Source organism: Oryzias latipes, chromosome 13, assembly GCF_053564925.1.
Source record: "Oryzias latipes strain Hd-rR chromosome 13, Olatipes_Hd-rR_3.1".
NCBI lineage: Eukaryota > Metazoa > Chordata > Actinopteri > Beloniformes > Adrianichthyidae > Oryzias > Oryzias latipes.
Window position 1 is genome coordinate 31984554 of NC_136249.1, and position 24824 is coordinate 32009377.

At 39.6% G+C, this 24824-nt stretch overlaps 1 protein-coding gene across 4 annotated transcripts in view; it reads left to right on the plus strand.

Moving 5' to 3' along the window:
* The window catches only part of myo7aa (myosin VIIAa), a 38363-nt gene that overhangs the window by 9626 nt on the left and 3913 nt on the right, over nucleotides 1-24824 (plus strand). For all 4 annotated transcript variants that reach the window (XM_078930183.1, XM_078930184.1, XM_023961764.2 and 1 more), the window contains 34 exons: nucleotides 367-577; nucleotides 1171-1306; nucleotides 1589-1695; nucleotides 2213-2254; nucleotides 3005-3142; nucleotides 3494-3652; nucleotides 3985-4077; nucleotides 8070-8164; nucleotides 8247-8331; nucleotides 8450-8668; nucleotides 9124-9231; nucleotides 9912-10121; nucleotides 10246-10452; nucleotides 10534-10710; nucleotides 10879-10968; nucleotides 11065-11192; nucleotides 11715-11841; nucleotides 11937-12056; nucleotides 14065-14238; nucleotides 15252-15479; nucleotides 15667-15834; nucleotides 16651-16768; nucleotides 17357-17483; nucleotides 17643-17812; nucleotides 19411-19601; nucleotides 20382-20506; nucleotides 20631-20788; nucleotides 21437-21590; nucleotides 21671-21826; nucleotides 22038-22143; nucleotides 22261-22374; nucleotides 23205-23292; nucleotides 24385-24491; nucleotides 24587-24772. In XM_078930183.1, the coding sequence (XP_078786309.1) occupies nucleotides 367-577; nucleotides 1171-1306; nucleotides 1589-1695; nucleotides 2213-2254; nucleotides 3005-3142; nucleotides 3494-3652; nucleotides 3985-4077; nucleotides 8070-8164; nucleotides 8247-8331; nucleotides 8450-8668; nucleotides 9124-9231; nucleotides 9912-10121; nucleotides 10246-10452; nucleotides 10534-10710; nucleotides 10879-10968; nucleotides 11065-11192; nucleotides 11715-11841; nucleotides 11937-12056; nucleotides 14065-14238; nucleotides 15252-15479; nucleotides 15667-15834; nucleotides 16651-16768; nucleotides 17357-17483; nucleotides 17643-17812; nucleotides 19411-19601; nucleotides 20382-20506; nucleotides 20631-20788; nucleotides 21437-21590; nucleotides 21671-21826; nucleotides 22038-22143; nucleotides 22261-22374; nucleotides 23205-23292; nucleotides 24385-24491; nucleotides 24587-24772 (4822 nt within the window). The remainder of the gene's footprint in view (nucleotides 1-366; nucleotides 578-1170; nucleotides 1307-1588; nucleotides 1696-2212; nucleotides 2255-3004; nucleotides 3143-3493; nucleotides 3653-3984; nucleotides 4078-8069; nucleotides 8165-8246; nucleotides 8332-8449; nucleotides 8669-9123; nucleotides 9232-9911; nucleotides 10122-10245; nucleotides 10453-10533; nucleotides 10711-10878; nucleotides 10969-11064; nucleotides 11193-11714; nucleotides 11842-11936; nucleotides 12057-14064; nucleotides 14239-15251; nucleotides 15480-15666; nucleotides 15835-16650; nucleotides 16769-17356; nucleotides 17484-17642; nucleotides 17813-19410; nucleotides 19602-20381; nucleotides 20507-20630; nucleotides 20789-21436; nucleotides 21591-21670; nucleotides 21827-22037; nucleotides 22144-22260; nucleotides 22375-23204; nucleotides 23293-24384; nucleotides 24492-24586; nucleotides 24773-24824) is intronic.

A 24824-nucleotide genomic window follows, 5' to 3' on the forward strand; every position in this document is an offset into this window, starting at 1 on the left:
AGGGCAATGCTTAAGGTGATGCTGATTATTAGAGTTTACAGGCTCACCTTCTCAAGCTTTCAAAAATGAACATCTGAAAAGGAAAAGCATAAAAATGATTAACAAGTTCAGTGGATTTGATGTTTTTGCAACAATGGTAATAAAAGGGTAAAAAATCTTCATTTTGAAAAACAAGTTATATCTTACTTTAACAAAATTATTTCTGCAGTATTGATAGGACAAACAAAGAAGGGAAAGTGTTGGAAGGGTTCAACAGAGCAGCATTTTTAGATCAATGATGATCCCAGATTTGTCTTTTCCCTCCTCCATCTTCCTCAAACCTCTTGAATCCACCGTTTCCTCCTCCTCCTCCTCCTCTTCCTCCAGTTTCGAGCAGCTGTGCATCAACTTTGCAAACGAGAACCTGCAGCAGTTCTTCGTCCGCCACGTCTTCAAGCTGGAGCAGGAGGAGTACAACCTGGAGAACATCAACTGGCAGCACATCGAGTTCACCGACAACCAGGACGCCCTGGACATGATCGCCATCAAACCAATGAACATCATCTCTCTGATTGACGAGGAGAGCAAATTTCCCAAGGTGCACCTGCTCAGTGACTCCTCTGTCTGGTTTATCAATTCTTATTGGATATTCTCACTCTGGCATATAAGCCTAAATTATTTTAACTTCTTTAAAGGTCGTGTCACTTAGCTAACATATACAATTTGTGCATTTTCCACGTATTAAATTTAGGTCTTTGGTGATACATGAGTGATAAATGTTCTTCGATGAGTGCAGATGTCTATCAAGGGTTTCAGCCGATGGGTCTTTACGTCAATTCGGTTTGGAGCTGTTGAAAATGTTTAAGAATCATGCCGTTTACGCATATTCTATGTATTTATACGCAAATCTCTCACGTGGTTCATTTGTGATACATCTGTGAAAATTTCGCGTAAACGATCACAACTTTTTTCACTTTTTCCATTCACATGTGACCAACATTCATCAATGCAATGTGCGGAAAATGTATATAGTGGCTCTTTGACACTTTCTCTGTCAGCTTCTGGTTTGTCGCGGTTCTGTTTTAGAGGATAAATGATCAACAGTGAAGTTTTATGTTAACCAGTAATCAGAGACAGGAGAGCAGAATTCGGGCGGACGCTCCTGAACTTCATCTCTTCTGCTCCTCGCAGGGCACCGACGCCACCATGCTCAACAAGCTCAACTTCCAGCACAAACTCAACACCAACTACATCCCACCAAAGAACAACCACGAGACTCAGTTTGGCATCCAGCACTTCGCTGGGGTCGTCTACTATGAGACAAAAGGTCAGAGAGGTTCACGCTGCAGAGGCGTCCAGGAAAAAGCCTGATTTCTAAATATAGTCTGCTCAGGCTGCTCCCACTTGTCACCAATAGAAAATGATGGTTTCAGAGGAGCTCCATTCTCTAAAAACTTCTCTTGTTTTCATGCCACCAGAATCTTACCAGAGTGGTTGCAAAAAGCAGGGAGTGACTGTAGTTGTTTTCTTGCCGCTACAGAAAGAGAAAAAGCTGAAATGTTTTTCGTTTTTGGTGAAACACGACGTTCGTTTGTCGCCTTGTCTGCAGGTTTCCTGGAGAAAAACAGGGACACGTTATACGGCGACATCATCCAGCTGGTTCACTCCTCCAAAAACAAGTTTATCAAGCAAATCTTTCAGGCAGACGTCGCCATGGTAACAAGCCTGCACTTACACCTGCATGGAAAAACAAAACCCACTAAGACAAGTTCTGTTTTCTTTCTTTTTACCATTTCTACATGCATGATGGACTCCACTGAATTTGACCTTTGAATTTACAGTTTGGCACAAAAAGATTCTTCCTGTCTGCTGCTTTTTATGTTTCCTCGTCCTGCATCGTTTATTTTGAAAAAGAAAGCAGACGTGACAATTTTTGAAACCTAAACTCAAGGTCAAGAAAAAAAAATCATCTTAATTAGTAAAACAACATTATTTTATGTACTAAGTGTCTGAATTTGTTGAATCTTTATCTAAAAAACAGAAGTTTATATTCAGAAATAAAACAGACATTTGTGAGTCTTTAGTTTGCAAATTCCAGGGGTTTTGTTTCTCAGCATGTTATTTTTTTTCAACATGCATGCTTCTCTGTAACTCAGTGACATCATGGCCTCCTGTTTCCCTTCTCTGTGTTTGTGTCTGTGTGTGTGTGTTCTCTGTGTGCTGCCTCTTGCAGTTTCTGTGTGGTTATGCTCCTGGTGCCACAGCTCTTTCCAAGGTAACAACAACGTCCAAATTCCTAAACGATCTCTGTTACATTCTAGTTCATCATGTTGGACTTCCTGTATGACTTTTATGACTTAAAAACATTTATTTTTATTTTATTGTCTATCAAAACAAAGACAATTTTATTCTAAATCATATTTAAACTGTGTGACATTGTTTGTTTAATATTTTATAGGTTTTCAAAGGAAAAGTCAGAGTATTTCTGCTTTCAGTCTTTATTAATAAAACGACATGTGATTACTGCCCTCTAGTGGTCAGATTTCAAAGTTACAACAAGGAACAACTTTATAATTTTGGTTTTTCTTCATAAAAATACACACAAAAGCAGTTATTATTAGATGTTAAAACCACAAAAAGGGTTTACTTTTAAAATAAAATATGAAATTGAGGATAAAACTTGATTTAAGATCATAATGTTTTTATTGTAAAGCTAGATTTTACTAAAGAATTTTGGGCTATTAGTGAACCGTTTAGGTTCAATGTACTTAGGGTTTGTATATTATAACATATTGGGGACTAACATGAACATGCATATTAAAATAACTTACTTTTTTGGAAAAATATTTTCAAACCACATGTCTTTAAGATTCAAAACAAACTGAATCTTCTTTCATTTAAAAGTTGAAGTAAAAATAATGTACCGTACACAGAACAAAGGCTGTTGTTATAATATAGTGAGTCTTTGTTGTTTTTGACATTGTGTATGCTGTGCGTGTGTGTGTGCATGTGTGTGTGTCTTCAGGGGGCAGAGACCAGGAAGCGCTCTCCCACTCTGAGCAGTCAGTTTAAAAGATCTCTGGAGCTGCTGATGAGAACTCTGAGCGTCTGTCAGCCCTTCTTTGTCCGCTGCATCAAACCCAACGAGTACAAGAAACCCATGGTGAGCATCTGCACTTCGTAGACCTTTGATACCGTTTGTTTTGGGGGGATTTGATGGAGTTGGGCCATGATAGAGGAAACAAACCGGTGTCATGGAGAGGAAAGGAAGCCGTAGGTTACATATGGTGTCAGTGTTTTTATGTATGTGTTGAACGAACTGCTTCTCTAAAAGAGAGCAGTTGTATTTTTGAAAGCAGATTTCTGCATTGATGTTCCAGAACTGTTCTTTTACCTGATCATGAAAGGTTTCTGCCACACTTTGAACACCCTGGAGATGATCCTCACAGGGTTATCAGAGGTTTGTCAAACCTGACCGTGTTGACTTGCAGATGTTGTGTTTTCTTTCTTGCAGCTGTTTGATAGAGAGCTGTGTGTCCGTCAGCTGAGGTATTCCGGGATGATGGAGACCATTCGCATCCGTCGTGCCGGATATCCCATCCGATACACTTTTGTGGAGTTTGTTGACCGATACCGAGTGCTCATGCCTGGAGTCAAACCTGCATACAAACAGGTGCTATGATGACGATGAACACAAAAACCGGCTGAGTTCCAGTTTTATCTACTGCACATGTTTTTGCACTTTAAAGCTTTTGTTTCTGCTCCTTCTCTGTGTTCTGATCTTTCATTTTATGTGTAACGCTGTGTTTTGGGAGAGCAGATAGTTTTTTTTGTGAACACGCCCCTCAACATTTACTGAAAAAACAAGATTTCTCTCTGTGTTTGTCCAGACTCCAATAAGACTTTGAGATCCTTTTTAAACAATAACACGTGTTTTTCAGGGAGACATTTTGAACCCCAAGGATTTTAAGACTTTAGGAGTAACTTTAGAATTTCTGTCGTCAGGAGGACCTCAGAGGAACCTGTCAGAAGATCGCAGAGGCTGTCCTCGGCAGAGACGACGACTGGCAAATGGGAAAAACCAAAATCTTCCTCAAGGTAGTCCTGCATTAAAAGCGTGTTAGAAAGCATGGTAACCCTTGTGCTATCCTAGGCACTTTAACATTGGGAGTTGGGTCATCTAGACCCACTAGACAGTGCTCTGAACCTTTTTTCTTCAATGATTTGTGATCTTCATTGGTGTCCATGGATTACATGAAATCTTTCCACCTTTATCCACCTTTATCATGGTGGGGAGAACATGTCAATGTAAGGGTGGGGTCATCTAAGATAGCACAAGGGTTAAACCAGTGATTTAACAAACAGGTAAGCCTGAAATATAGTAGTTATTACTGTTAGAAAAAAAAACGTAATCACATAGTGTAATTAATTTTGATTGATGTTCCGAGTTCACTGAGGAAAACACCTAAAGCGCTAAAAAACAAACTTTGGAGAAGCAACTAATTTACATTTGACAAAACCAAAAGGCTTTTCTGGGAAAAATGGCAATAAAAAGAGCAACAAAAACAGATAAAGAAGCTGGAAACCAGAAGCGTAAATACACCAAAGAGGATGGATTTACCTGGATACAGTCGCTGTAAATTCTCAAAAGAAAGCAGGTGAGGCTGTGACCTGGCGGGAGGAAAACCAACAAAAACACAACTGAAATCAAACAAAGAAAAACCAAACTAAAGGGATAAAATCCTCAAAAGAGATGCATGAAGTTTCACTCTTTTCATTTCTGTAGATGGAGTGGAGGCTTGTTATCATTAATTGTCTAACATGAGCTCTGTGATGATGAAGACTTGAACTCATAATGTTTAGGACGAACAGTTTGGAGAGAAAAAAAACCCACCTGAGGGTCATTTTAAGTCCTTTTCTGTGTGTTGGGATGAGTGAGGGCAGCTGCTGTCAAAGCAGCCGTGTCTGTTTGTCCCCAAATGAAATCATTGTCTGCTGATGTTTCAGCCTCTGCAGTTTGTTTTTGTTCTGTGGAGTGGCTTCTGTCAAAACACAGACTCCCCCCCCCGACATTTCTCTCTAATTTCAGATCACTTTGACATGTTTTATTTTGGAGGTCAGAGTCAGACTTCCTGTCTCTTCTAAAGCTTTGAAAATTCTTTTGGAGCAAAACGTTCAGTTTCTGTCCAGAGAACTTTACTCATCGTTGAAGGACAATTTAATTCTACAAACAAGTGCTTCATTTAAGTGCAAGGGGAAAAGTAATAAATGTCAGTTTGATTGTAATTAATATATCATAATTAGAGTATCAAAAAGTTGTACTCAAGTTATATTAGTGTTAATTTAGAAGTATATTACTAGAGTAGAAGTACGTATTCGATATGGCACATATTTTATTTTTAAATGGTTACTTGTGTAAATTGTGGTATTTTTATTGAATTAAAATAAAAATGTACGTTTTTTGACAAAAAACTAACCTCTCCTTGTTATTGTTTGTTTGGTAAAAACAAGGCTTTGAGGCACTGATAAATAAAATAATAATAATCAATAATTAATCCTATATGCTGAGATTTCTAACTTTCTTTGGGCAAAAACTAACAATCGTAATCAAATATTTACGCTTTTTCTTTAATTTATTAAAAAATCTTTCATCTCACAGTCTTTTTCCCCCAGATTGTATGATTTTTAATTGTTGCATAAATGTTTTACCCATCATGCATCACTGCTGCTTTATCAAACAGCACTTTTGTGGGAGCTGGGGTTTTTTCTGGTCAAAGCGAAACTTTTAAAATTACTTTTAAAAAACTCTATACTGTCCAACACTCTATGCATTTATCAACCAAAACTCTGTAAAAAAGGAAAAAGGAAAAAACAAGTTTTACTGAGAAACAAATGTAACTAAAGGAAAACAGCAGCTGAGTAAGATCGCTACTAGTTTTCCATGTTTTATCTACTCAAGTAAAAGAAACTTAAACTACTCTAAGGAGTAAAACTCTTACAAAAACTTATCAAAGTAAAAGTAACTCATTACTTTTGACCTCTGTTTGTAATAGACAAGGTTTAAAATAATTCAGAAAAACTACCAGAAAAATCTCAAATTCAGTGCAGAACTAAAATGAGACAACTGGGATTTCTGTTCAGAAAACTGTCAACGTCCATTATTTAACATAAAAGGTACAATTGTTTCATAATAAAAGACAAGTTAGAGGAAAAAAAGATTCTCCAACACTCACTACGATGGCAACAGTGAGATTTCACAATCTCTGCTTTTTTTCTGGTTCAAATTCTCTGTCTGACTGACAAAAGATCTTCTTAATAAAGTGAAATTACCCTTGTTTTGGGGGAAAAAAATAATTTTATTTAAGGGAAAAATTCTAGATTTTTTTTCTTGAAATAGAAATTCCCGATAGAAGATTTTCTTAGCCCATTGGCTGATTTATTTTTACGTTTTTGTGGTTATTTAAAGACATTTTGACATTTTTGACTCATTTCTATGGATTAGCAGTTTGGTGCTGTTAGTGTTGAGTTGGTAACTTGAGTTAGATTTGTTTCTGAGGTTTGGCGTAGCCTTTCAAAATCAGAAAAATATTTTTCGCTTCATTAAAGTTTTAATATAGGTCAGGGGTCTGCCAAGTTTAGCCCCTAAAAGAAGCGTTTTCCCCCAAACCCAGTGAGAGCCACAAAGTCCCACCGAACTGTTCAGAAAAATTAACTATTTATACTTTTATAGCCATCAAGCCATTCCTTTAACATGTAGCTTTAAAAATGACAACAATTGACTTATAAGAGTGTTGTATTCCAATTTTACGACTTTTGACAACAGCACATGCAATTTCCTTTCAAAATAAAATGCATCCTGCGTCAAAGACGGCTCTCCTGGAGTCGATTTACTTGCACTTATGCTTTAAGAACTTTTTCTCTGAACAGCAACAGGACATTTAAGGAGTTTAAACTTTTTCAAATGACAAACCACCCTGACGATAAGTCATTTTATCATCATTTTGCTCAGGTTTCTGATGTGTGTGCATTTGGGAGGGATGGTAACGCTCTCAATGCATCTTGATTTAGTATAATGTCACCTTACAAAAAAGGTTGCTCAGTTTAAAAATCTAAAAATATAGAACAAAATGTAACTAACAAATCAGTTATTTAAGCTAATCATTTAAGCCAAAGAGCCACAATGGAGTTATGACGGAGCCGCATGTGGCTCCGGAGCCTCAGGTTGCAGATCCCTGCCTGATCTAGATCAAGGATTTGAGTCCACACTCACTCTAAAGGGGAGGTGTTTTATTTAAACAACTGCTATACACAGGAATGTTCGAATTACACTCAATGTGTTTCATTTTTGAGGCCACCAAAACCCTGAAAGCTTGAAAAGGACGTATGACTTTATCAATGCATCTTCTTCTTGAATCGACTACTTTGGTGTCATTTTATTCTTGATTTTTGCTGGATTTTCTGCCTGAACGTGCCTGATGATCAGTAACCCGCAGAGCTAGGCTTTGAGTTTTTCTGCTCGAGGTGAGCCGCTCAGCCGGACAGGAAGCAGGACAGGAAGGAGAAAGTGCAGCGGTTAGGATCAGGGCAGCCCCCACACTTCCCCCCACCGGACGCAGTCCCACCATTTAGAGGCTGGATGAGCCCTAAACAGGAAGAAGCTGGAGCGTGGTGGCTTCATTTTCCAGCTTTTAGTTTGTCATTATATACAAGACAAGAGAAAGTGTCATGTCTGTGAGTTACAGGATTATCTGTATGCAAATTACTTCAAAATCAATGGTTTTTCTATCTTGATGAAGGAAAAAACATTTATTTTGAAATGTTATTTTCCAGTGAATCCATCATGAAAAGGTATCTTCATTTAATTGACATTTTTTATGTTTAAAATAAAAGAACTAAACATGTAGTTCAAGAACTACACTGTGCTTCTGCGTCACTACTTGTCCTACCACAGAACCTGTTGCTTCCTGCCTGCCGCACGCCGTGGTCACGCCGGCGTGCTGATGTCAGCATTTAAACTGATGAGTCAGAGCGGAGAAAGAAGAAAAATCTGCTGACTAAGCTCATCGGTGTTTGCTCTCCTGTGGATTTAGGATCACCACGACATGCTGCTGGAGATCGAGAGGGACAAGGCCATCACGGACAAAGTCATCCTCATTCAGAAGGTGGTCCGGGGTTACAAGGACAGGTGGGTTCTGAAGAACCCTGGACCCAGCTTTTTTCAGAGTCTCAAACATTCTGATACATTCTTCATCCATTTGATCCATCAGATCGAACTTCCTGAAGATGAGAAAGTCGGCTGTGTTCATCCAGAAGACCTGGAGAGGCTACCACTGCCGGAAGAACTATGGCGCTGTGAGGAGCATCCATGTGTTTGACGTCCTCACATCCATCCGTTTGGACTGCAGCATCATGTGGGAGACGAGGAGATGGTCAACCTTTCTCCTGCTCCTCTTCTTCTTCTTCCCTGCAGATGCGAGCGGGCTTCTCTCGCCTGCAGGCTCTGGTTCGCTCCAGGAAGTTGTGTGCGTCCTATCACGTGGCCCGTCAGCGGATTACAGTCTTTCAGGGGCGTTGCCGTGGTTACTTGGTGCGCCGGGCGTTCAGACACCGGCTGTGGGCTGTCATCACCATCCAGGCGTACACCCGAGGAATGATCGCGCGTCGACTGTTCAGGAGGCTGAAGGGCGAGGTAACGCTGTTCGCCATCAGATTGACAGAGTTACAGGAATGTGATCACGTTATTCAGCTTTTTTTCAGCAAAAAGCTGTGTATCTTCACTTTATGTAGATCCGTAGACACCAAACATACTAAAAGATGTTTAAGTGGCTAAATTTTCGTTTAATATGTTCATTTTCCACTCTAACTAGTTTACTTTGAACAGTTTTTGCTTTAATAAACAAAAAAAGGTTCAAATGAACCCAAGTCAGGTAGTTTTTGACCAAACTCCAAGGTTAAAAAGGGACTAAAAAACTCAAGAAATAACCATAACTTGAAACCATTTTAACCCAAAAAAATAGTTTTGCTTCAGAAATGTATCCCAAACATGATTAACCTATAGGAATTGGGTTTTACACATTCACATTCACGTTTGAGACTGTAGTTTAGAAGTTCTGTCTCTAATCGGACCCGTTGGTCCGCTCTCAGTACCGCAGGAGGCTGGAGGCTGAGAAGATGCGTCTGGCTGAGGAGACCAAACTGAAAAACCAGATGTCAGCGAAGAGAGCGAAGGCTGAGGCTGAACGCAAGCACCAGGTGAGTCAATGTGGAGGTTCTAAACGTTCTCCGACGCCTTCATACGGAGCCGATTTCCAGAGGATTCTCAGCCTTTAGTCACAAATCAGAATATCCTGTTTACAAAATAAAAGTCTTTTAAAAACCAAAACCAAAAAACATTCTTCTTCTAAACTAATCCGTTGGAAACTTTTACTGTTCAGGTCAGACAGACTTTGCTCTATTTCTGTTTCTGTGAGTTTGAGAAGTCCTGAACGTTACGTCAGCATCTTCATTATTTAGTTACAACATGTCTAAGAAAATTTTCCATTGTAACTAGAAATGTCCAGAAATGTGATCAAAAACTGTTTACTAGATTAAAAAAAAGAAGAAATAGATAATTTCTGAATATTGTTGTTCATTTTGGTAAATTAAAAGTCACATCCTGCTTCTTGAAAAACGTCTGCAGAAGATAAATCAGTTTTGTAACCGAGAGGACACAAACGTGGACTCAAACCCACGTTTAAATCTTAAACTCTTTGTAGTGTCTGAACATCTGCAGTTGGAGATGATGCTTTTCTGTGAACGTCAGCTTAGTTTTCTCCCTTTATGCAAATTTTTAGAAAAAAACATGGATGAAAAATCTTCACATGCGTTTGTTTGTTTGCCCTTTTTTTCCATGTTTGCTTCTTCTCTTTCGACTTCCTGTTTCGTATTTTTAGGAGCGACTGGCCCAGTTGGCCAAGGAGGATGCTGAGCGAGAGAAGAAGGAGAAGGAGGAGGCTCGGAGGAAGAAGGAGATGGTGGAGCAGATGGAGAAGGCCCGGAAGGAGCCCGTCAACGATTCCGACATGGTGGACAAGATGTTCGGTTTCCTGGGAACGACCAGCTCTCTGCCGGGTCAGGAGGGACAAGCGCCTGCAGGCTTTGAGGTGAACAAACTTAAGGAAAACAAGATGAATCTTTTTCTTTCCTTTAAATTATAAAGAAACTGTTAAATTTGTCTTAAAATAAGACAGGACACTGTATGACTGTGAAATACTCGGTCTTCTGCAGGACCTGGAGCGCACCCATCATGAACTGATGGAGGAAGATCTGGACGAGGCCCTTCCTCTTCCAGATGATGATGAAGAGGAGGATTTATCAGAGTACAAGTTTGCCAAGTATGCAGCGACGTACTTCCAGGGCACCAGCACGTACACGTATGTCAGAAGACCTCTGAAGCAGCCGCTGTTGTTCCATGACGACGAGGGGGACCAGCTGGTGAGAACGACGCCGACTCGATCGTCTAACTTCCAACTTTGAGTTTCACCTGATAAATCTGGCGTCCTCCTGCCGGCGCAGGCCGCTCTGGCAGTCTGGATCACAGTTCTGAGGTTCATGGGGGATCTGCCAGAGCCCAAGTACCACACAGCCATCAACGACGGAAGTGAGAAGATCCCAGTCATGACCAAGATCTATGAGACGCTGGGAAAGAAGACCTACAAGAGAGAGCTGCAGGCGCTGCAGGCAAACGGAGAGGTGAGGTGGCAGATCTGCGTGAGCTGTCGGAAAAGTGTTTTTAAGTTTTGAAGGCCCTTTTAGAGTAGAGTGGGCGTGGCTTCCTATGTAGTTTGCACGTTTTTTGTCTCGGTAAATGCTCTTCTGGCTTCCTTTTCTTGAAGTTCTCTTTTCTCACTGTCCCTCCAGACGCCTCTCTCCGACAGCAACAAGAAAACCAGCGTTCGACACAAACTGGTGTCCCTCACCCTGAAGAAGAAGTCCAAGATCACAGAGGAGGTGAGGAGAACCATAAACACCTGACCTCACTCACGATGGATTCTTCTCAGTTCTGGCGTCAAAGTGAAAAACGGTTATGATGCGACACTTTTTCAGGTCACCAAACGCCTCAATGATGGGGAGTACGGTCTCCATGGTAACAGCATGCTGGAGGATCGGCCAACATCTAACTTGGAGAAACTTCACTTCATTATCGGCAACGGAATCCTGAGACCTGGACTGAGGTGAGAGCGGTTCTGAGTTCCCGAGAGGGTACGAGAGTTCATCTTGAGAGTGTAATGTAATGTAATGTAATGTAATGTAATGTAATGTAATGTAATCTAATCTAATCTAATCTAATCTAATTAACACAAACTAAATTAAATCAAAATTAAGTTAAATAAAGTTAAATAAAACTTTATTTATTTATAACTATTTTGTTTTGTTTTGTTTTTCCCCCTTCTTCATTTATAAATGTTTGCATGCACCTTCTCACATTCAGATGTGACAAATGTGTCAGCCTTTTTATTTTAACAACTGTCCATTTGAAATTTAAATCATTTAATCTTACAGATTTTTTTAGGCTTTATGATTAAAATTAATAAAATATTAATTTTAAAACATGTATGAAGATGACACAGCTCATCTAAACATTATTAAAAGTTATTAAATGTATGACATTTAACTAAATTAAAATCCCTCAGTACGTTTTCTACTTGATGTGAACAGAATTAACCCTTTAACTGTGTGTGTTGATGGGTCATCAGGGATGAGATCTACTGCCAGATCTGTAAACAGCTCACTCAGAACCCGTCCAAGAGCTCTCACGCCCGCGGCTGGATCCTCATCTCGTTGTGTGTCGGCTGCTTTGCCCCATCCGACAAATTCGTCAAGGTCAGGAACCTGAGGGTTCACAGAGTTTAGGATGGTTTGGTTTCCTGCGTGGATCCTGAACGCTCCTTCTTCTTCTTCTGGTTTTTCTCTGACAGTATTTGAGGAACTTCATTAGCAACGGGCCGCCGGGCTACGCTCCATACTGTGAAGAGAGGCTGAGACGGACTTTTGTCAACGGCACCAGAACTCAGCCTCCATCCTGGCTGGAGTTGCAGGTCCAAACTCCCATTCATGATAAAGCTAAATGTGTTGAATGGCCAATCTGCTTGTGCTATCTTGTGGGGTCCAGATGACCCTACCCTTACATTGACGTGTTATTCCTACAAGGTGGATAAAGCTGGAGAGGATTTCATGTAATCCATGGACACCAATGAAGATCACAAATCATTGAAGAAAAATGTTCAGCGTGGGGTCTAGATGACCCCACAAGACAGCACAAGGGTTAGTGGTTGGTCATTGAAGATACCCAACTCCACATTGGCTTTCATTGAAAAAGCATTTTTGGATTAAAAAATCAGCTAAAATCCAGAAAAAGTATTTTTATGAACATTTTAGGGTGTTTTGAGGATTAACACTTAACGTCAACCCTTTTTTTCTTCTTATTCTATTTCTGCCCAGAAATTTGGATTTTGAATAATTGACAGAAAATCAAAATGATTTGCAAAAAGATGTCTTTTTAAATGCTTAGATGAAATACACAGCAAAAATTGCTATATTATTTTTTATGCGATATAGACAGTGTAACCCTTGTGCTATCCTAGGCACTTTAACATTGGGAGTTGGGTCATCTAGACCAGTGTTTTTCAACCTTTTCTGAGCCACGGCACACTTAACCTTAAAAAAAATCCCGCGGCACACCAGCATTCAAAAATTTAAAAAAAAGGAGAAACTCATAGTCTGTATTGATCTACAGCCCCTCCACAATCTCACATGCATTTTTGAGATAATTGTTACAGAAAAAGCTGGAAACTGCAGCTGTTTTTTTCTAAAAGATGCAATAAAAGTTAAGTTAGAAGATTTAAAAACAGTTTGATGTGTGTTCGTTGGTTTCAAGACGTTTAACAACAGATCTCCTTGTGCGCTGTCACTCTCACAACCCAATGCATCATGGGAGATGTAGTGCATAAAACGGGCGGAGATCGGTTTTCGGAGCTTCATTGTTTTGTTCAGTTGTTCCACGGTCTGATACCGGATTCTGTGGAAAGCTACACCGCTAAAGACGAGCTTTAGCTGGTATTTTTGTTAGAACTGAGCGACTTTATGAGCTAAATCGGGACAAGGAAGTGAAGACTTTAACCACCTCTGATTGGTCAGACTGATGACATGTAATTAAGCCCCCCAAGAATGATTGGTGGAGACAGTTAAAGGGACGGGACTTTTCCAAAATACAGCCGAAGCTGCAGCTGAATCGTGGTACAGTCATTCTTATCAAAATGTCTTTAATAAAATAAAATAAACGCAAAGAAAAAGTATTTTACGATCTTTTATATTCCTAACTCCTCAGTGTTTTATCAGGGCCTGTTTGGATGAACAGAGAGCTGAAATCCTGGAGATGGGAAATGTTTTTAGATCAGTTAATGAGGGCAATTTCCAACGGCACACTTGACCATCTCCCACGGCACACTGGTTGAAAAACACTGATCTAGACCCACTAGACAGTGCTCTGAACCTTTTTTCTTCAATGATTTGTGATCTTCACTGGTGTCCATGGATTACATGAAATCTTTCCACCTTTATCCACCTTTGTCATGGTAGGGAGAACACGTCAATGTAAGGGTGGGGTCATCTAAGATAGCACAAGGGATAAATGATACTTTAGGTGAAATGTTTCGTTTTTGCTTACAACAATGTTATAACAAAATTATAATGAATTAATAATCAATACATTTTCTTTTCTTCAATAAAGCAAGTAGTTGTTCTAAAAAAATGAACAACAATAGATGAGTTACTCTCACTATAAAGTTTAGGAAATGTGTAAAACCTTTCCCGCCAAAAGTGTTTTTTAAATTTCACGGAGGCAGCCATTTTGAAATGAGCAGGAAAAGCCCTTCTGCTCCCCCTAGTGGAATTATAATGAACTACAGGGCAGAAACATGGAGCAGGTTTATATAGTTAAGGAAGGTTTGGATCATTCTAATGAGATAGGGGTCTCAGAAATGCGTGCATTAAACATAATATGAATGGTTATATACGGTTTTCTGACTAATGTTTTGAAACATCCAGGCTACCAAGTCGAAGAAGCCGGTCATGCTGCCGGTGACGTTTATGGACGGCACCACCAAAACACTGCTGACCGACTCTGCCACCACGGCCAAGGAGCTCTGCAACGCCCTGTCCGACAAGGTCAACCTGCGAGACCGCTTTGGCTTCTCCCTGTACATCGCTCTGTTTGACAAAGTAAGTACATCATCAAAATCTAAAAGTACATCAGCATTTTTTTTTAACCAGCTTGTTTTGAGTTATTCATTTGTAACCTCTGAGGAAAGTTTTTAACTGCGTTTGGAGAAACTATAAGCAGAAACACATTTTTAAAAGGAAAATATGCTTTTATCGTTTTATAAATTTTAAATTTTTTCAACATTTCCAAAGAGATCCTGTCACCAAATTCCTAAAAATGACTTTAAACCTCTGAACCTCACTGAGACAAACTAAACCCAGATCTCTTATTTTATTTTAAAACAATAAAATAAAAACCATCAACAAAAGCACAACAAGGAACGACAATATTTAAAGTTTGAAAAAGGCTTTTTATGGACCCCAAGCCCACCTTTTTTTTTTTAACTCAATTTAAACTTAAATTCCTACAAATAGTATTTTTACAAACCTACAACAAATAAAAAAAGAAAATAATTAATTATGATCAACAGGAAAATAACAGAAATCTTGTTGACTCCCTTATATTTATATATTAAATCGCCCTTTATAATTGTTTCTATAATTTCTTATGCAGGTATTCCAAATCTGAACGTCTCTTGTGGAGATCCAGTGAAGTTTAGCATTTGTTCTCACAGCTGGTTTCATAAACATATTGGATCCTCTGAGTCTGCATTTATTTTCTCTTAAATGGATCAGTTTGAGACGGGTTTGGGACGCCGTCCCTAGAAGACTCTGTGGTGGCTTTTAAAAAGATTATTGTTTTAAAACGTGCAGGAACGCACAACAACAGAGCGACTCCATCAAGAAAATCTATGGAAACATTCATTTTTTAAACTTGATTCCAGTTTGCAGCTTAGTTGAATCTATTAATCCCTGGTTTACTAAAAGTCCTTTAAACATCAGTTATTTTTTAAGAGATTTTATTGCGTTTAATCCGTTTAAATGAATATTTAATGAATGACTAATCTCGGCGAGATGACCTATTGACCCCTTTTGACGTTTTGTCAGCAGTTTAAGTCTGTTATCTCCTGCAGGTGTCCTCCTTAGGCAGTGGAAACGACCACGTGATGGACGCCGTGTCGCAATGTGAGCAGTACGCCAAGGAGCAGGGAGCTCAGGAGAGAAACGCCCCCTGGAGGCTTTTCTTCAGGAAGGAGATCTTCACGCCCTGGCACGATCCAACCGAGGACCAGGTCGCCACCAACCTCATCTACCAGCAAATCGTCAGAGGCGTCAAGTTTGGAGAATACCGCTGTGATAGGGTGACAGCAGCTACCGCATTTCAGGCTTGAAATGACTTCATATCTTCTCAAAAACTCCAGTTGTTTCTGTTCTATCTAAGCTCCTTCTGATGGTCCCCACTACAGTTCCACACTTACTTAGATATCCTGCTGTATAATCTCTTTGATTCTTACATTCCTGAAAGCACAAACCTGCTGGTTTCTGCAGGATGACCTGGCAGAGCTGGCCTCGCAGCAGTACTATGTGGACTATGGTTCGGAGATTCTTCTGGAGCGTCTGCTGAGCCTCATCCCCTCCTACATCCCCGACAGGGAGGTCAGCTCCTCCAAGACTGTGGAGAAATGGGCTCATTTCATCATGGCTGCTCACAAAAAGGTACTACCCAGTGTTAAAGGGGATCTGCAAGTACTTTTGATATCTAACTGGAAACTTTTTACTCCATTTATGGCCTAAATGTGATCCCGGTTAACAAAAAAAAGATGTTTTTGATGTTTTTAACATGTTCTTGTGGCATTTTTCCCATGATGAAAGACATATATTAGAAAATTTAACTTTAAATTGTGTTTCTGGGCATTCTTTTATTCAAATTGTTGTGAATCAGGAGCACATGAAAAAAAAAAATGCTGTTTTTTTTTTTAAACAAAGGGATGATGGGAAATCAGGGCAGGCTTACTCTATGCAAATAGTCCCGCCCACAACTCGGATCATCTACTGCCACGCTGCAGAAACTATGTCCTAGAAAACAACAAAGGTTTTTAATTTTGGCTAAAAATGGCGTAATCACAACTAAAAGACCACTGGGAACGCTTTGAAAATAGATCAGAAGAGGATCGGAGTGGGACTTTATTTTTTGTTTCCTTACCAAAAATACACAAATTAAAAATATTTAAGGTTTTTCATTTAATCCACTTTTGGAGTAAAAAAACATAAAAAAAACCAGAGTATTAATTACGGTTTTATAGCCATAGAATTTCGCAAACCCACATCTGTTAATCAAAAGTAAAAAAAAGTTTGAGAATACAGTCCTGTAGTCCCTCAACACAGGACAACGTTTGGAGATTTATTTAAATTATTCAAAATAAATGCTAAATTTTGTCATATAGCATTAATATTGAGAGAAGAAATCGTACCTCTGAGGCTAAATAATATATGTATTTTTAAACTAACCAACACCTCTGCTGGTCTCCAAAGGGCATCTACACCCAGAAGAGGTTCGACTCCCAGAAGGTGAAGGAGGAAGTTGTGGATTTTGCCCGTCACAAATGGCCTCTTCTCTTTTCCCGTTTTTATGAAGCCTTCAAATTCTCAGGTAAAAACATTTCATGCTTCAGGAATCGCTCATTGAATCGTACTTACTTACACCGCAGAAATATGGGGGATGGTTTAAAGAGGTTATTTTCATCACCTTCGTTCATCATTTTCATTGGAGTTTTTTTTAATGGAGAATGTTTTGGCATTTTTGTGATTGTCTGCTTCCTGTTTTCTCACTGCAGCTGCTAAATTACCTCTTTGGTTTAATAGCAGATGTTTCCGTGTTTGTTTGTTCCTGTCCTCTCAGACTCTAACCGGAGTCTGCTTCTTGTTCGGTTTGGTTCTGCTTTGATTTTTTTTTTTTTATTAATCTTTCACTTTAAAACAAGTTTTCCTCTCCACTCTCGCCCATTGCTTTCTCGATATGGAGAATAAACCCAAAACCCTTCAAGGCAAATGTTTGTCTGTTATATAAGCTGTCATTAAAATACAATTAAGACAATTGAAATGATCTGAACTAGATTAGATTTAAAAAAAACACGTCTCTAATGATTGTTTTTCTCAGAATCTTGGTTAGTGCAGCCGTTTTATAAATGAACAGAAAAATTGGAATGATTTTTTCCTGTATCTTTTTTGTGCCTCTCAGGTCCTAATCTTCCCAAAGACGACCTGATCGTGGCGGTTAACTGGACCGGGGTTTATTTCGTTGATGAGCAGGAACAGGTCCTCCTGGAACTCTCCTTCCCAGAAATCACTGCAGTTTCCAGCAGCCGGTGACTGTTTTTCAAAAATTCTTAGTTTCCTAGCATCTTAAGAGTTTAGTTTAAATATAGTTTTAAACTTAACTCAAAATTTGATTTAATCTTAAATTAGTAGAATCAGGAGACCCTTTCTTAGTTTTTTTCTTCATGTTTTTGTTGCTGTTTTATAAGGGGAGGAAAGATGCAGAGTCAGAGTTTTACACTGGCAACCATCAAAGGAGAAGAGTACACTTTCACCTCCAGCAACGCAGAGGACATCCGGGATCTGGTGGTGACTTTCCTGGAAGGCCTGAGGAAGAGGTCAAAGTTTGTGGTGGCGCTGCAGGACAACCCCAACCCCGGTATGTCCTGTGATCCTTTGATGTCCAACAAAGTCCCACCCCGATCATCTTTAGATCTATTGTAAAAGCGTTTCTAGTGGTCTTTTGATCAGTCAAAAAAAAAGAAAGACGTTATTTTTCCAGAACTTTTCCAACAAACGTAGCTCAAAAAACATTTTCCAAATTTAAAAACCACACAGCAAGGAAAAAAAAAATTATATGACTATGCAGTTTTTAGTCAAAATCAATCACCTGTGCCACTTTCTGGGAGGTAGTTTCTGCAGAGCGACAGTAGTTCAGTAGAAATTCACTTCTAAATGTGGGCAGGACTGTTGGTGCGGAGCAAGGTCGCCCCCCTTCCCTTCCCCAAAGTAGAACAGAGCAGGGAGCTTTTGACCCGCCCAGCGTCTTTTCAACATAACAAATATGATCTTTTTAAACTGCATTTATTTTTGTCTGCTTCTGATTCAGAACGATTTGAATAAACAAACACTCAGAAATGCAATTTGGGGGTGATTTATTTTTTACATGTCCTCCATCATGAAAAAATATGTTACAAACAACCTTTTCATTGGGGTGGGTCTTTAATTTGCATTAAAAACAACTTCCTCTTCTTTAATGTCATGGTCAAAAAAAGAGATTTAAAGATGAAAGAGACTTTTTGCATATAATTTAGGCGGGACTACGATAGGGTTAGGGTGAAAATACATTCGGGCACTGCAGCAATGGGCATTTTTGACACACTGATCCCGTGTGGCCAACATGAATTTCCGTTTATTCTTTTGGTTGGTCACACGGGAATAGCATTGGCTTTTAATAAAAAAGGAAAAAAGCAGATCTGTGCTTTACTAGGATTTGATGCGACAGTAAACAGATGAGATGATTAAGAACTATAAATGCATGAAGGTGGACTGTGAATGCACATTCTCAGCTGTAAACACCTCATTTTGGACACGAAATGGACACAGAAAATATGATCAGTTTTCACTTTAAGGAAAACTTAAAGGAATTACAGCAGTTTGTGAAGTTGCCTTCAAAATCTCATATAATAAATAATAAGTTACTTTCCATGGATTCAAATAATCTTTACTTTGGCTAAAGAAGATCAGAAACAACCAGATTTTCTGTCTAGTTCAGTTTTTTAAACATTTTTGTGGATGAAAATGATTTGTGGGACATTCCAGACGGTGAGGATCTGGCTTTTTAAAAAGAGGAAGATTTTACTGACAGCTACATTTATAACTGGCAAATGTAGGATAGTGAAGATCCTCAATAAAGGTGAGAAACTTTTGTTTTGGACATTTAGTGAAATCACTGGGAAACTTTTTGAAATGGAAAGTATTTAAAATAGAAGGATTCTCATTCTGACAAACATTTGTACTTGTTTTCATTTCTATTTCAAAAGACTCGTTTGGCTGTAAAGTGTAACTCGGTTTGTCCGATTTTGGTTTCAGTCTCCTGTAAAAGTCTGTGGTTAGTCTCTGCTCTGTGGAGTTCTACACCTCTTGTGTCTTTTGCCTTTGATCTGATCCAGATGAATCTAAAACATTTAAAAGTTGGATCATTTCTTGTTCATCTCTTTAAAATTTTCTTCAACTGTTTTCTTCTCGTCCCCACAGCGGGGGAGGAATCAACGTTCCTGAGCTTCCTGAAGGGAGACCTGATCGTTCTGGACCAGGACACCGGCGAACAGGTCCTCAACTCCGGTTGGGCACATGGGATTAACGAACGGACCAATCAGAAGGGAGATTTCCCGGTCGACTGCATTTATGTCCTGCCTGCTATGACCCGTCCTCAGCAGGACATTGTGGTGAGATTTAGCTCTCCTTACTCCATTTATTATTATTTTTTCTTAAATTCAGAAAATATTTAGGTGTTTTTTTTAAGTACTTTTCCTTACTAAAGAAAGTTATAAGATTTCAGAATTGCCATCTTCCAATTAACAAAAAAAAAAAGCAACAAAATAAGAACACTTAAGAAGGCTTTCAAAAATGGTTTTGAAACCTCTAAGAGAGAACAAATGAATCCAGAAACATTGTGAAAACAGAATTAAGGACAAAGCTGGACAGCTGCTTTATGACCAGAGATAAATGGGGCATCAGCAGGTGAGTCTGAGATCTACTGACTGTTTGGGTGGCACCAGAAAGCTGGAGCTTAAAAAACAGTCAAACTCAGCAGTGCGAATGTTAGCTTGAGGCTGTAAGCTAGCGGGAGAATATGTAAACAGATGGATGATGGGAAATCAGCAGTGGGTTACTTCTGCGCCAACAGCCACAACCTCAGAGACAAATTTCAGTTAAAGTCTTGCTGCTCTGCAGAAACGATGTCCTGGAAAAACAACACAAGTTTTTTCATTTAGGCTAAATAGGTCATAATCATTGTTAAACGACGACTGGGAACACTGAAAATAGATCAAACAGATGATCAGAGTGGGACTTTAAACTCAACTTTTTCATTTTAAAAAATCTACGCCGAAAGGTTTTAATTACCACGATAGATATTATCATTTTTCAGTCGAAAGCACCTATTAATTGTTTTACTTTTGCTTTTGAATTTAAAATCAAAAAGTGAATGTGAATCAACCCATCAGGCGCTGATTACCATGACACCGGACCAGCGGCAGGAGTCGGTTCGGTCCTCGCAGATCATCCTGCCGGACACAGAGGGCAAACTGAAACCTTACACGCTGGAGGAGTTCTCCTATGACTACTTCAGGTACCTTCACTCAGAAATAATAAACACAAACGGTTTTCCACATGTCTTTAAACAAACCCACAGATTTAGTGTTTCCCTAAAGGTTCAGTTCAATCTTTGTTTTCATCGATCTGCATGTCTGCAGGCCTCCTCCTAAGCACACTCTGAGCAGAGTGATGGTCACTAAGAATCGTGGGAAAGATAAGTTGTGGAGCTGCACGAGGGAGCCGCTGAAGCAACCACTACTGAAGAAGGTGGTCAACCACGAGGACCTGGCTCAGGAGGCCTGCATGGCTTTCATTGATATCCTTTGAAGACGCATTTACAAACCCACTCCAAAGAAAATGGTGTTTTTAACATGTTCTTGTGATATTTTTCACACAGTAGAAGACATTTATGGGAAAACGAATCCTAAAGCTGCACTTCTGATTATCTCTTTATTCAAATTGCTGTGAATCAGGGGAAGACGAAGAAACGCTGTTTAAAAACGCTTCTAGATGTGACGTAGGAGCTACAATTAGAAGGTCACAAACTCCCTGCTCTGCTCCATTCTGATGTTTTCACTTACAGACAGATGGATGCATGTCTTTAGTTTCCTCGTCTGAGCTGGAATCTGGTTCAAAACTGGACGACTGATTTTGCTCGCCATTTTTGTTGCAGCACTATTGTTAGGTTGGGGCTATAAGGTAGCGGGGAATAATGTAAACAAACGGATGATGGGAAGTCAAGGCAGGCTTACTCTGTGCCAATAGTCCTGCCCACAACTCAGAGAAGAATCTTTGATGATCTCCTGCCACTCTGCAGAAACTATGACCTAGAAAACGACACTTTTTTTCCCAAGTTTCACTTAAAATGACCAAATCTGGAGCTTTGAAAATAGATCAAAAGATGATCGGAGAGGGACTAAAAATTCAGATGATAACCTGGTGAATTTCTTGACTTTAAACCCACCTATGATGAAGTACATGGGCGACTATCCGTCCAAACGGACACGATCCGTCAACGAGCTGACAGACCAGATCTTTGAGGGGGCGCTGAAGGCCGAACCACTGAAAGACGAGATCTACTGTCAGATCCTCAAGCAGCTCACAGACAACCATGTCAAGTACGTTGGTGAATCCTCTCTACGCTGAACAAAGCTGCAGACCTTTTTCCAGACGCTGAGCGCCTGCTGTGCTTCTGCAGGTACAGTGAGGAGAAAGGCTGGGAGCTGCTGTGGCTTTGCACCGGCCTGTTTCCCCCCAGCAACGTGCTGCTCCCACACATCCAGCGCTTCCTGCAGTCCAAGAAGCACCACCCGCTGTCTGCAGACTGCATGCAGAGAGTCCACAAAGCTCTGCGGTAAAAGCCGAGCCTCACACGGGTTTTCTGTCGGCTCCACGAAAAGCGTCAAAGACAGAAACAAAATAGAACATTTTAGCAAACATGTTTTTAAAAAAAAAGAATTAATATCAATTGAAGCCACACGCCTTACATGTTAGCATTAGAGCCAAATGTTCACAGTTTAAACAAACTGTAAGCAGGATTAACCCTGTTCTTGTCTTGGTGACAGTAATGGATCCAGAAAGTATCCCCCTCATTTGGTGGAAGTGGAAGCCATCCAGCACAAAACAACCCAAATCTTCCACAAAGTCTACTTCCCTGATGACACAGATGAGGTGCAAAATACTAAAAATGACTGTCAATCAAAAAAAAAAAAAGCAAAAAGAAACCTGCATTTAAAAACGTAAAGATTTAAACGAAAATGTGTGTTTTTTTGTTTTTTTATCCTGCAGGCGTTTGAGGTGGAGTCCAGCACCAAGGCGAAGGATTTCTGCAAGAACATCTCGACCAGACTGCTGCTGAAATCTGCTGAGGGCTTCAGCCTCTTCGTAAAGATCTCAGACAAGGTCAGAGGTCAACCCTCGGATGTTACACAACAGAAAGACATACATAAATGATTACTTAGGGTGGAGTTTCTGGGATGTCCTCCTCTTCTGCACTGCATTTGTTTACTTAAAAGAAAAGCTGATGTTTCAGGTTTCAAGTCACTAACTGACGTTTTCCACCTAAAGATCGGAGCAGAACAGATTTGATTTAAAGGGCATAAACCATGCAAAATCAATTTCTTGAGCTTCCTCACATTGTGACAGACTCTTCCTGGAAGAGTCAGCACCGCCCCCAGACTAACACACACACAGACACACTTTCTTCATGGAGCTAGCGGTGGACGGCTTTCATTCTCTATGCACAATCTGCACATCCATCTATGCAAAAGTTTGGATGTCGTTTGTTTTTGTGGGCGAAATGCGAACACTGTGCCTCATTCCAGCTCCTCAGAGCTTCGAGCTGGAATCTGGATCAAAACTGTACGGTAAGTTCCCATCATCCGTCTGGTTACACACTGTAAACATATGGATGATGGGAAGGGGGGCGGGCTTTCTCCCCATCAACAATCCTGCTCACAACTCAGAGGTGAATTTCTGATAAAATAGATCGAAAGATGATCAGAGAGGGTCTTTAAACCAAAGAACAGTCACAACAGAGAGATCTGTTCATAAACCAAGTTTTATACCTACAAATGTAGCATTTTTAACTTAATAAGTGTTAAAGATACCTTGAAAAAAATCAGGTTAACCTTAAAAAATATGTCTTTGACGTGAATTCATGATCATTTGTGCTAAAAGCTCTGCTGAATGCTCCATTCTCTTACATGGAACATTTACATGTTTGTCGGCAGGTGATCAGCGTCCCGGAGGGAGATTTTTTTTTCGACTTTGTCAGACATTTGACTGACTGGATCAAGAAGTCTCGCCCAGCTAAAGATGGTTGGTATCCGCTTCGCTTACGCCTCTAAAGTTGGAAAAAGAATTCAGACGTTTTAACTTGACTAAACGTTGTTCCTTGGCTGATGGTGTAGAGTTTTTCCTCTTAAAATATTATGAATTCATTTTTTTTTTTACTCCTTTTAAAAACGGAGTAAAACAGCCTTTCCAATGTGCCAGAATAATAGTAGACATGGATTCAGCAGCAGTTTCTGGTGAGGTTTCACAGCCCGAGTTTTAGCCTGTAAAGTATCTTAGTATTTTTGAACTCATGTTTAACTTTTGTTGGCACAAAACGATATAAAACATGAACGGGCTGCACCCATAAAATCCAGTTTTGTTTTTCATTTACTTCTTAATAATAAGATTTAATCTACAAAGTGGCTTGTATAATATATTATACAATTATTATTATACAGTCAACTTTATTTATCGTACAAAAAATATCACATGGGTAAATAAACTTTTTGAAAAGTTATCTAATTGCAAAGTTTTAATCTAAATGCAGTCATTTCTATGTTTTAAACCACCAAAGTAGAACCCGTGTAACCCTTGTGCTATCCTAGCCACTTTACCATTGGGAGTTGGGTCATCTAGACCCACTAAACAGTGCGCTGAACCTTTTTTCTTCAATGATTCGTGATCTTCAGTGGTGTCCATGGATTACATGAAATCTTTCCACCTTTATCCACCTTTGTAATGGTATGGAGAAGACGTCAATGTAAGGGTGGGGTCATAGGATAGCACAAGGGTTAATATCATTTAGCTCTTTTAACATTGGTTCTCCACATTACATTCATTTTCTGAAGGAACGCTGCAGGAACTAGTGCTGAGTCAGCGCTGGTTTCTGTTTCTACAGTTTGTGACGGACGGGATTTGAGCCTTTTTTTCTCCCAGTTTCAGGGCAGACCGCTCCACTTGGCCACTGAGCTAATCTGCTCTTCGTTAACAATTGTGCCTAATTTGTGTTCCATTTATTTTTCCAAAATAAAATAAAAGGAATAAGTTCCCAAAACAACTCTGCTAAATCAGTTTCTGCTAGTTATTCTTTCATATTCTTGACTAAGTGTTTTGTTTTATCCTCCAACTCTGCAGGAATCGTTCCCTCTCTGACCTATCAGGTGTTCTTCATGAAGAAGTTGTGGACCAGCACAGTTCCAGGGAAGGACTCCTTTGCAGACTCCATTTTCCATTACTACCAGGTCATTTTTATCACATTCATTTTTGATAATCCGCTTAATTTTTATTTATTTTTTTTTAATGTTCAGACTCATCTGTTTTACGTGTTTTATGTTAGGAGCTTCCAAAATACCTGCGCGGCTACCACAAGTGTTCCCGAGAAGAGGTTTTCCAGCTTGGAGCGCTCATCTACCGTGTCAAGTTTGAGGAGGACAAATCTCATTTTCCTACAATACCCAAGATGCTTCGGGAGCTGGTACCTCAGGATCTCATCCGCCAGATGTCACCAGATGACTGGAAACGGGTAAAAAAGTCGAACCTGCGGGATTAAACCTCATTTTCTTTTTAATAATCTT